Consider the following 11585-nt stretch of genomic DNA (forward strand, 5'->3'; position numbering starts at 1 on the left):
AGGGTGCGGGCGCGTGAGGAAAGCCGGGAGGTGGGTGGTGGCTTCATACGGAAAGTCACTAAAAGTTTAATTAAAACCAATACATTCCCCGCTCTAGGCCAAGGGAGGGCTGTCAGGCGGGCCCAAGGCGCAGCAGCCTGGGCCCTGAGGGGCGGTGGGGCGGGTCCCAGGCCGAGGGCCGGCCTTGCCCAGGAAGCCGAGGGGGCGGCTCCGCGGGCCGTGGCGTCCAGGCCCCGTTCCCCCACCAACCCGCCGCAGTGGTACCGTCCCGACCCCCTTCCCTCCCGGGGAATGGAGCAAACCACCGCAGCGACACCGGGGGCGGCGGCCTCCGCGCATGCGCCGCGTTGCTAGGCGGAGCGGGCCCGAGTAACGGCCGCCTCTCCGCGCTGCCCGCCCGCGCGGCGGGGACCCCCGGCCCGGGCCCGCAGCTTCGTGTCCTTCGGGGTCCCCGGCGGTAGCCCCGGGTGACCCTATGGAGAGGGGCCTGCGGAATGCCATAGTCTTCAATGCGTCCAAAGGGGAGACTTTCACTGTCGCCAGCGGCTACAAATCCCTGCGCAAAAGGCTCCGCGGTAACTGGAAGATACAGAGGTGGGGGCGGCCTTCGGGGCGGCGCTGGGCAGCGTTTTTGTGGAGCGCTGGCGTGGAGAGGAGCCGCGTTTCTGTGGCCTGAGGGGCCAGCAGGGCCAGGGCAGTGCCCATCCCCCTGTGCTCGCACTGGTGCGGCCGCACCACCAGCCCTGTGTGCAGGATCGGGCCCCTCGCTCCAGGGGGGGGCGGGGGGGGCCTGAGCGTGTCCAGGGACGGGCGGGGGCTGGGGCACAAGGCTGATGGGGGCGGCTGGGGGGGCTCAGGGGGGAGCTGATCGCTCCCTACAACCACCTGAAAGGGGCTGTGGGCAGGGGGGTCGGTCTCTGCTCCCAGGTAACAAGCGACAGGACCAGAGGAAACAGCCTCCAGTCGCTCCAGGGGAGGCTTAGACTGGATCCGAGGAAAAACTTCTTCACCAAAAGGGTGGCCAAGCACTGGCACAGGCTGCCCAGGGAGGTGGTGGAGCCCCCATCCCCCCAGCAGTGCCTGGGGACATGGGTCAGCGGTGGGCTTGGCAGTGCTGGGGTAACGGTTGGACTCAATGATCGTAAAGGTCTTTTCCAACCTAAAATGTTCTATGAATCCTTTATAGGCAGGGTCGAAGGCACACTTAGTTTTCTTGGAGCTAGTGGAGAAGAGTCTTCCCTCAGTCTGCCCTGGCTGTGTGGATCCACCTCATCTCCGAGGGGGAGGTTGGCCACCCCTGAACGGAGAGGCTAGGCTACTGCACCCTCACCCCGTGCAGCCCCCGGGATGGGGGTCGTGGCACCTGCATCTGTAGAGATGGCCTGAAATTGGTGTGTGGTCCACACTGAATAACTCAGTAGTCTTTGGGAACGTATATCTTAAGCTAAGATCTCTTTTGCATTGATTGCCCTCTGTGGATTAGCTGTAATTTCACTGTTGGATGCTATGCACCATTGTCTTCGGAGCTTCTAACCGTCTTATCAGTGGAAGAGATAAAGCATAAGTTACAAGGATGAAACTTCTTATACAGGTTTTTGAATCTTAACATGATTCAGAGCTTGGGATAAAAAGAAAACAGCCCTTGTGCATATGATGTTGCCTGTCTGTCCACTACAAAATGTGCCCAGAGAAAAAATAAGAAAAGACTGAGAGGAAGCTCATCAGCTGCAAGTTTAATAGCAGCTATGACAGTTTATAGCACTCCTGCATCTGCCATAGTACCTTGTTAGAGGGGCTACTATTTAGTGGGTTTAAATTTGTAAGGATTATTTTTGCTCAAGTTGGCAGCTTCAAACCCAGATAAAAGGATGCAATGCGATCCTTCTAATGTTGTGGTTCAGCACTATATCCAAGAATAACATATATCATTATTAATCTGTTTGTAGCTTAAAAGATGAGATCACATCTGAGAAACTTTTTGGGGTAAAATTGTGGATTACAGCAGGGCCAAGAGAAAAGTTCAGTGCTGCTGAGGTAAGAAGTCAGTAATTGTTTGCAGATTTGTTATGTTTTAAGATTTGCTTAATGTGAAATAGAAAAGAACAACATAGATGACTTTGCAATAGTACTGCTTTAAATGAAGTTACACAAATTGAAATCTGAATGCTTTTGTCATAGGATCAAGTTAATTGTAAGCAGTCAATCATTTACCTTCCTTCATCTCGGTATATCTTCTTGCAGTCTTGTGTGTAGCTTCCTTTACATGTATTTTTTTTTAATTTTTGTTATCTTCTAGTTTTTGGTTCTGAAGAAATTCCTGGAGGATGGTGGAGCCATTCTGGTGATGCTAAGAGAAGGCGGAGAGTCCCGATACGGAACAAATATTAATTTTTTGTTAGAAGAATATGGGATCATTTTCAATAATGGTAATGAGGCTCACTGGTACCTTTTATTCATCCATTTTCAGCAAAATCTAAAAAGCAGTTTCAGCCTTTGTAAATACAAGCCAAGCAGATCCCTCTCACCGAGTACCTTTTGGTCTAAGAGATTTTTTTTTCTTGAAATCTACGTGTACATAATGTGATACTGGAGCACACTAAGGGCTTTCCATGGGCAGGGTGCCTTGATAACAGCTTAGCTATCTCCATTACTTTGCTGTAGTTGTTAGTTTTGATGGTATTTACTAACAAAAATTAATTCTAGTGACATTTCTTGGTTAAAAAGCCTTTCATTTAAAACAATTTTCTATGCGTTTTAATGGATTGAATCACTTCATACTCACCCTGAATAAACAGTGGCACTTTTCTTTAGCAGACCAATAAAATGCCATTCATTAGGTTTTGTACTACAAATGTGAAAGAAACACAACAAACCATTTGTGTCTCAGTGTCCATAAAATATTTTTAGGGTCTTTGGTGGCATTTCTAGACTATGCCTTTTTTTGCATCAACAGTGTCTGATTCATCATGTGTTTGGAAGATGTATAAAGAAAATTAGAATTTGTAAAACTTGATACGTATTCTCTTAACTGGATCATCCTTTTGCCTATTCCACTTTGCAGAAGACATGGAGATGTGCTTATTTTTCGTATTTTTATTTGAACTTGCAAATATATTCCTCTTCTAAATCTGTATGTCCAAAAGGAAATGGTAGCAAAGGCTGATTTGAATTCTTTTGGGAGCCACATGCTGGCTTTGTGGTGTTAGAAGCAAGTACCCAAGGAATCCAAGAGCTAAACTCATTTTTCTTTGATACATCTAGCACACTGCTCAGCTAAGATGTAAATTTCTTTTTTTTTTTTGTTCTGTCTTCAAGATGCTGTAGTACGAAATGTGTATTACAAGTACCACCACCCAAAAGAAGCACTGATCTCTGATGGAGTTTTGAATAGGTAAATATTTGGGGTATATAAGTCTTTACAGTAAACTCGTTATAATCTATGTTGTTTTCGGTAAGTTTTGCTTTTCAACATCTTGTAGGGGAATCAGTGAAGCTGTAAGAAAAACAGTGCTTGAGACAACAGATGAAGATGGAAGTGAACATGACTCACAGTAAGTGTTTTCCTTTGAGGAAGCTGATGTGAAAATATTTAGAATAACTCAGAATTAGCAGGTTTGTAATCTAGCAGGAGTGTTTTGTGCTTGTGTTGAGGTTTTCTAATGTATTTCTTGTGTCAGTTTCTTGCCCCTCAAGGTTATATCTGGAAAGGAGAATCTCTTTAGTAGTACTTGATAACCGATGAAGGGGCAGGAGGTACAGTTCTGAAGAGAATTACTACTCTCCTGACCAGATCTCTTTTGCCCCTAGTCTGTGGATTTGAATTTTATGAAACTGTAAATATGAATAATCGCTAGATAGCGAGTGGTCTGGCTGCAGGCATGATCAGCCCTACATCTTTTAACAAGTCTTAATTCAAGATAAGATTATACAAATTATTGCAATTTTTAGTTTTCCATCCCTCTGTGCTGCAGAGGAGTGAAAAGGCATTGGGAAGAATACAGCTTTTCTGTAAATAAATATAAATGTTTGAATTCCTCCTTGCAGCTACTTTGTAGGCTAATAAATGACCACGTGGTTGATTACAAGGAAAAATGTTAAGAATATCTTACATAGTTTTGTTCCAGAATATATATTCATCTGGGAATTAAACATCCCTACCCTTCTCTCAGGTACAGCAACATGCAAACAGTAATTTTGAGTGTTCTTTGTTCTGTATTTAAGAGAAATTGTCAACCTGGAAAGACTGGTAGAAAGAGACCAAAATGTTTTAATGATCTGAATGTGCAAAAGCATGCCTCTTGGCACCACCACCAGTGCACAAATACAGTTCACAGTTTAGGCAGACAGACTGAGTTTTATAAATATGTCCAGCACACCTGATACATGCAGGTACTTAGGGAGTTTCTGTATTTCCTGCAGAACTCTCACTTTCGTGTATCCTTTTGGTGCCACCCTGAATGTGATGAAACCAGCAGTGGCTATTCTGTCAACAGGATCTGTCTGCTTCCCGCTCAACAGGCCTGTTCTTGCTTTCTATCAGCATGAGGTATGATTCTGCATGTAAAAAACCATGTGTTCTCTTCCTACCCCACACCAAAAAAAAAAAGAAAAGAAGGTGAAGAAATGGAAAATAAGAGCAGAGGATGCTATCCAGTTATCCTGTTGTGGGTGAAGCATGTGGAATTCAGGTTAAAACCTCATAAAACATGGGGTATGAAACATCAGAGGTTTGTTAAACTGGAGCTGTTTGATGTATCTTCGAAACAGCAGTATTCATGGTTACATTACGCTAGGAGTTTCACAGTTGGTGCAGGGAACGTTAGAGGCTTTCTGGTTCTGTTGAGAACTTACTGTTTCTTATGTCAGTCCTTGTGGAAGGATTAAGGAGTACTTTTAGAGAAGAATTCCAAAGATGGTTCATGAATGCATTTTCATGCATGTCTAATGTAGCTAAATCAAAATATAATAACCTACACGTTTTGCATTTCATCTTACAACTAATGGAATTACCGAACTCTTCTCTCATTAGCTGACATGGATATGTGCTATTGTGACATGTGTGCATGTCGCTGGCTTCTAGGCTTGTGTTCTGAACATTGAAGAATAGGTCCCAGAAAGTTAATAATGCATTCATTTAATTTAATTGATTTTTTACTTGATTGAAAAAGTGTTCTGCAAAAATAACCTAAGTGCAGCTATTGTTGATATTCTCTGGTGGGTTTTTTTCTTTGATTGCCAGCCAATTGTCTGTCTACTCTTATGAAATGCAGATCAGTATTTTTGATAAATCTATGAGCCTTGAAAGCATATACGCTTGAATGCTGCTATGCTCTTGTGAGCTTACCAAATGTGAAACTGCTTTTGTCACTATGTATTCCATAGTTTGCTGTTTCTTTAAATCACTTTGTAATTAGATGGCATTAACAATTGCCTCTCAAACTGTAATTTGGAAGGATATTTTGCTTTATTCTTTGTTGATAGAGTCAAGGTGGAAAGATGGCAGCGCTGGGATCTTCCCATATGTTCAGTGATCAGTATCTAGATAAAGAAGAAAACGGTAAGATCATGGTAAGTTTTGTTTGTTTGCTTTTTAAAAAAACAAAACCCACAAAACACCTTAGTGGATCTTCACAGCACTTAGTAAGCAATGCGAACTTTGAGCATACATCTTAGAGCAAGACAGCTATGAAGCAGGCTCAGTATGGAGATTCTAACCCATTAATAACATCCTGAGGAATTTGTTACAGCACAGCTAGCAAGAAGGAGTTTTAAAGATATGGTTTATTATTTATGATAGGACTCTGAAAAACTTCTACTTTTGTTCACCACTTTGTTGTTATTAACATTTAAATATTAAGTATAGCGGGTTTTTTGTTTATTAATTTTTCTTAGTTTCTTCAGCGCTTGGTTATGGCTATGATTAATAATAAACCTTTGCATATATAGCTCCTGGTACCTGGAGACTGTAATGCACTTTCAAGGCAGGGTATGTAACATTATGTGTAAGAAAGCGAGTTCCCTGCTGAGGTGTTTCTGAAAGTATGTACCTCATACAAAGATGCTCGTTGCCATGATTCATTGCTTCCATATGTAAATACAAATCAAGTTGGCATTTTCTTCATAGATATTCTTTGATTTATTACCCATTTTCCCCTTTTTTTTCATGGTATGCTACTGAATAGATTTAATATGAATGTTTAAGCATAATATAAGATTACTTGGACCCTCCTGAAGTTAATTAAGTTTTGCCCTTCTCCAGGATGTGCTTTTTCAGTGGCTCACAACATCGGATATCCATTTAAACCAGATGGATATGGAGGACCCTGAGGTAAGAGAGATCCATCACAAAGAGGAAAATAATAGCATGATCTAGCAGCACCAGTTTTTGCAAACTGTGTATTTAGCACAAAATGGTTAACAGCTAGATGGGTGCTGTTTATTTTTTCAGGGTCTCAGATTGAGTAGATAGATGGATTAGGCATGAAAAGTAATGGTATTGTAGCTCTCAGACTTAGATTGCTATTCATTATCAGATTTAATTTGTCAAAGTCTCTTTCCCCTTTGCTGATGTTTATGAGATCATTTGCTGCTCCAGTGTAATAACTTTGCCCTTCACTGAGCCCTCAGACAAGGGGAATGTGCATGAAGACAGATGTTTTGTATATGAGTAGGGATCAACCTGTGTATCAATTTTAGTTTTTTTAACTAGTGTATGCAAACGCTATTTCTATTTGGAAATATCATATGTGATAAAACTATATACTCTGTGTGCATAAAAAGAGCAACAGTCTTGCACAGTTGACTAGTAAGCAGTCTCTTAGAATTTTAAAGAATTAACAGAAATCCGGATACAACGTTCATTTGGCAAGTAGCTTTACAGCTAAGAGAATAGTTTGCAGTTTACTAATCTAATAAGCTGTACTGCAAAGGGTCATACCTGTTAAAGAGTGGCATAATTATTTCTAGATGAGATTTTAGGTGAGATTTAAACCAAAAAGAGCCTATGTAAATGGGTTGGTCTTTTTAAACCATAGGTGTGCATAGCTCTGTGTGTGTCTATTCAGATTTCAGACTATACCATGCTACCAGATACAGCTGCACTGTCTGAGCAACTGCGAGTCTGCCTGCAAGAAGGAGATGAGAACCCAAGAGACTTCACAAAGCTGTTTGATACATCCCTCTATCAGCTGGATACAACTGCCCTCCCTTCAGTTATCAAGTCAGCAGCTGTGATTTTTTTATTATTATTATTATTCATATATTCCATTCCATATTCTGCATTTTCTCTTTGTGCTTAACTGTGTCTACTTAAGAGCAGAAGGAATTGTCTGTAGGCAGCATTCTGAATACGGACCTACCGGAAGATTGATTTGTACAGTGTGACAGTGACATTTTCTCCTCTTCTTGTCTTAGCTGTAGTTTCTGGCATTGTTTTTTTCCTTTTTCATGACTACTGCTGATTCAGGGAACTGATACATTTAGTAGAACTCTCTGCAGTGATGTTGGGTACTTCCTGGAGTGATAACTGAGAGCCTGGTGGTGGTTCCACATTTGAATTGCTTGGCCTTTGCTGAAGGTGCATTTCATTCATCTTTGCATTTCCCAATAATTGTGTCTTGAGATTTATCTGCTGCTCAGTTTTACCAGTTTTGTATCACTAGCAGCTTTGTCCCTAACTCATTTGTTACCCACATCATGTATGGACATGTTGAATAGTGGCAGGCTTAACACAGATTCCATAAAACTCCCCTCTGTTGCAGACACTGTCTCTTCTTACTCTACATTTCTTGTTATTTTCACTAGATGTGAATTCATAGTGAGATCTCCCTTCTGATCCCATAATAATTTTTTTAAATACCTCGTGCTTATGGACTTGCTGAAAAACCTTTCTGAAATCCCAAGTTTGCTCTTTTTGAACTCGATCACTTTTTCTTCATGCATGTTCATCCCTTTAAAAGTTGCTTGAAGAATTAAGTGTGATTTCTTTCTTTTTTATCATATATACCCAACTATTGTTATATTCTTCTCTGTCATAATTTAACTAATTTGCTTGCTGTAGAAATCAGTTATTACTGATAATGTAGTTCTCTAGGGTCCTTCTAAAATTAGACATCCCTTTTTTTTTTTAATGCTATGCCTGTGCATAATGTTGACCCTGGTGTCTTCATAAAAAGTCATCTCTATAGCTTGCAAGTAGAAATGGATGTTATATCATTTCTTCTCTCGTACTTTGCTGTCTTCTGTGCTGCAGAGCTTATGAACAGCTGAATGTGAAACATGAACCCCTCCAACTCATTCAGCCTCAATTTGAGACTCCACTACCTGTTCTCCAGCCAGCCGTGAGTGATCCCCTTGCTAATACAGCACATGGAGAACCCTTTTGTTTCATGTAAAACCTGTGTGTCATTTCCATAGTTCTTTAAAACAAAAAATCTCCACCAAAACCAACCAACCAAAACAAAATAACAAAAAGAGAAAAGTGAGAAATGCTGTAGTAATAATTGATCACTTGGGAGTTGAATACATTGCAGCAACTGTCTTTTAGGAAAGAGCACTTATTTACACTTCTGAATTTTATCAACAGAGCTTGAGAATGTATTATCTGGCACCATAGGAACGCTGTGTGTATGGAATCCTTCAGCTGAGTGGCTGCTCCCAGCCCTGTGAGGTGCTGGTTCAGCCTTTGCTGTGGAAACAGAATGTGGTATTTCAGAAAGCAGTGGGGGTGTAAGTAACATCCTGACTGCTGCCAGGGGAGGAGCCAGTCTGTCCCACCCCTCTTACATCTCCCACAGCCTCTGGGGAGGCAGAAGGTAGAATATTGGTCTTTTACCACAAGGGCTGGCCAAAATTTTACCAGCAGAGATTTGGGCTGGCAGCAACAACATGAGCTATGGTGGTGTCAAACTTACTTTGCAAAGCAAGTATCTTTGAGTATCTTTGAGTTTTGCCATTGTGGCTCCATCCTTCTTTACCTTGGCCACTGAGGAAACGTTACTGGGATGCTTATTAGCTGCAGGGGTGCAACTGAAAGTACTTTTTCATGTGCTGCTTTTTTAAAAACACAAGTCCAACTTGTGACATAAATGATGCCTGCATGAAAAAGAAAATACTTTTACTAGATTTGATGTGAATATGTTTCCAAGGTGAGCTGTTACAGTGAGCTTAATACCTCAGCTATCTCAACCATCACCTGGATCTCACGGAGCAAAACTGAAAACAAACTGTAAATGCAGTATGTCTAGTTGTGATGCTAGGTGATAGTTTTGGCATACTTGTGACTAAACTCTTTTGGAATATTCAGTTATTTTTACAAAATCTAAGTGGAATTTTTAAAAAGGTATACCTTTGTACTGTGGGCTGTGGAGTTGCATTTGACTTTATAAAAGGTTTCTTTAAGTCCGATCTAAGTCCAAAGCTATCATCTTAAAGATCTGTAAAGTGTAAGAAAAATACGTGGTGATAAACCATGCTAATTCTTCTCTTCAAGGTTTTTCCACCTGCTTTCAGAGAATTGCCTCCTCCCCCTCTGGAGCTGTTTGACTTGGATGAAACTTTTTCCTCTGAGAAAGCTCGTCTTGCAGAGATCACAAATAAATGTAAGTGGAGCAGACTGATTGTTCACACATTTATATATAAAGTCCCAGTTTTTGGAGGAAAATTTTATTATATTTAGTGTTAAAAAATGGACTTCATTTATGAAAATCCACTGCTGTCGCCCTAGGCCAAGAAACTGGAAGGCCTTGGAAACTGATAACATGACATTATGTACCGTGAAATTTTGTTTTGTTTGTTAACGTGACATTTTATTATGTTTTTACCTGTTGTTTCCTATATCGTGCATAAGTTGCTTTATGCACTCTTGATTGATTTCGCATCTTTTTGTGCTTTGAAGTTAAGTTGTTAAGATTATTCTAAACACACTTCAAGTCTAAACAAGATGAGAAAGTACAAGCTGCAGGAATATGTCATGGTTAGTCCACTGAACTTAGTTACAGGAGTCCCAGAATGCCAACAACAAATGGAGATTAAAGTTTTTGCCCAGCTGATATGGATATGTGTGATGTTCAACTGCCTTCTTCCCTGGGATGCTTGTTTAGGTACTGATGATGACCTGGAGTTTTACGTACGAAAATGCGGCGATATCCTAGGAGTAACAAGTAAACTCCCAAAGGAGAAGCAAGATGCCAAACATATCCTGGAGCACATCTTCTTCCAAGTGGTTGAATTTAAGAAACTGAATCAGGTATTTGTAATAAGAGAATTACAGGTGATTAGTTTGGTTTTATCAGCACTGAGGCTGATGTGTCTTTGTAGCAGCGACAGTTGTCACAGACAAGAGGTACAGTGATAAGTTAAGACATTTGTTGTACATTAAGTTAGACCAGTGAAGTGTGATCCAGACCACCTATGACTGTTAATCTCTATAGAATGTGTAGTGCTCCATTTACTGTCTCATTATTTTAATTGGGGGGACTAATGTGTGCAAGTGTGGTTTTGGTAATTTCAGCTAAACAGAGTTCATTAATGGTGCACTGAGTAAAAGCAGCGTGCCCTCTTGAATGTTCACAGTGCTCACTGGTGCTACAATGTAGATGTGAAACCAGCATTGTTACCCGCAAGCAGTACTGTGCTGTAATAATTCTTCATAGTAAATTTGATATTTCAGAATCTGTTTGGAGCATTTTGGCAGATGAATTGATTCTGCTAATGAGTATTGTCTGTTTCTGAAATAGTGTAGTTAAGACAAAAATTGGACATTTTTACCCTATTGCTAAAATCCTTTTTTTTTTTTTTTTTTTCCCTTTCCCCGCCCCCTCCTCCCCTTGCCTAAGGAACATGATACTGACACAAGTGAAGTTGGATTCCAGAATGGTAACTGAGACCTGGCTATTCTCAGTTCGAGACAGATGTTTTAATAAAAACATACTTTTCCATTTTTTTCAACCTCTGTGTTCAGTATATTGATTGGGACTGTCTCAGTAGTTCACTGAATGTTTGGATCATTTACATGTCATTTTGGATAATTAATGCCTTTTGAGGAAGCGCTTGTATTTTGCAAGCACTTTCCAATAATTTCCTATTTTTCTACTTTTTTATTGAAACTGTAATTCTTTTTATATATGGAAAAAAAACTTGTACTAAGAAAATGTGGTTTGGGTCCTTCTTTCTGGCTCTAGTATTTATTTTCTTGTAGTAAAGCTTATTGTGGGTTCTCCTGGTGCATACATAGTCCTTAATTGCACTGTGGGAAAGATTGTTACTTTGGTTTGTGAACTGTGGAAAATAAAATACAGCTATAAATGCAGGAGCTGCTGAAAATACGCTAGTCTGTCACCCCGAGGCAGCCTCCTTTGGTCTCTCTGCCAAAGTGAACCAAGCAGAGGTGGGTTTGTTACTGTAGAAGGAAAACATTTCTTCCAAGGGAGTGGAAGAATTGAAATTAAGCAATAATGGCATTGTTGCAGAAAGCTGCCTCATGTAAGACTGGAAATACATAATTTTGAAAAGAAGGGACAGCATTTGGACGAAAAAGACTTTAAGCTTTAATGGATCATTATTAAGAAAATGTGATACTGTGCAGA

At 40.8% G+C, this 11585-nt stretch overlaps 1 protein-coding gene across 3 annotated transcripts; it reads left to right on the forward strand.

The window, feature by feature from the left end:
* The first annotated feature begins 345 nt into the window (after nucleotides 1-345).
* IFT52 (intraflagellar transport 52) lies at nucleotides 346-10947 on the forward strand. 3 transcript variants are annotated; one of them, XM_037402315.1, is made up of 13 exons: nucleotides 346-594; nucleotides 1947-2034; nucleotides 2297-2426; nucleotides 3316-3391; nucleotides 3480-3551; nucleotides 4420-4546; nucleotides 5482-5568; nucleotides 6260-6328; nucleotides 7065-7219; nucleotides 8252-8339; nucleotides 9491-9599; nucleotides 10101-10246; nucleotides 10836-10947. In XM_037402315.1, exons 1-13 carry the CDS (start codon nucleotides 476-478, stop codon nucleotides 10881-10883), a joined length of 1314 nt encoding a protein of 437 aa, XP_037258212.1. In that variant the 5' UTR covers nucleotides 346-475; the 3' UTR covers nucleotides 10884-10947. The 3 variants fall into 3 exon arrangements, with proteins under 3 accessions (XP_037258212.1, XP_037258213.1, XP_037258214.1); XM_037402316.1 differs by lacking the exon at nucleotides 1947-2034 and having other exon boundaries at nucleotides 486-594; XM_037402317.1 differs by lacking the exons at nucleotides 346-594; nucleotides 1947-2034; nucleotides 2297-2426; nucleotides 4420-4546 and having other exon boundaries at nucleotides 3376-3391.
* Nucleotides 10948-11585: the final 638 nt, after the last annotated feature.

This window comes from Falco rusticolus, chromosome 10, assembly GCF_015220075.1.
Source record: "Falco rusticolus isolate bFalRus1 chromosome 10, bFalRus1.pri, whole genome shotgun sequence".
NCBI lineage: Eukaryota > Metazoa > Chordata > Aves > Falconiformes > Falconidae > Falco > Falco rusticolus.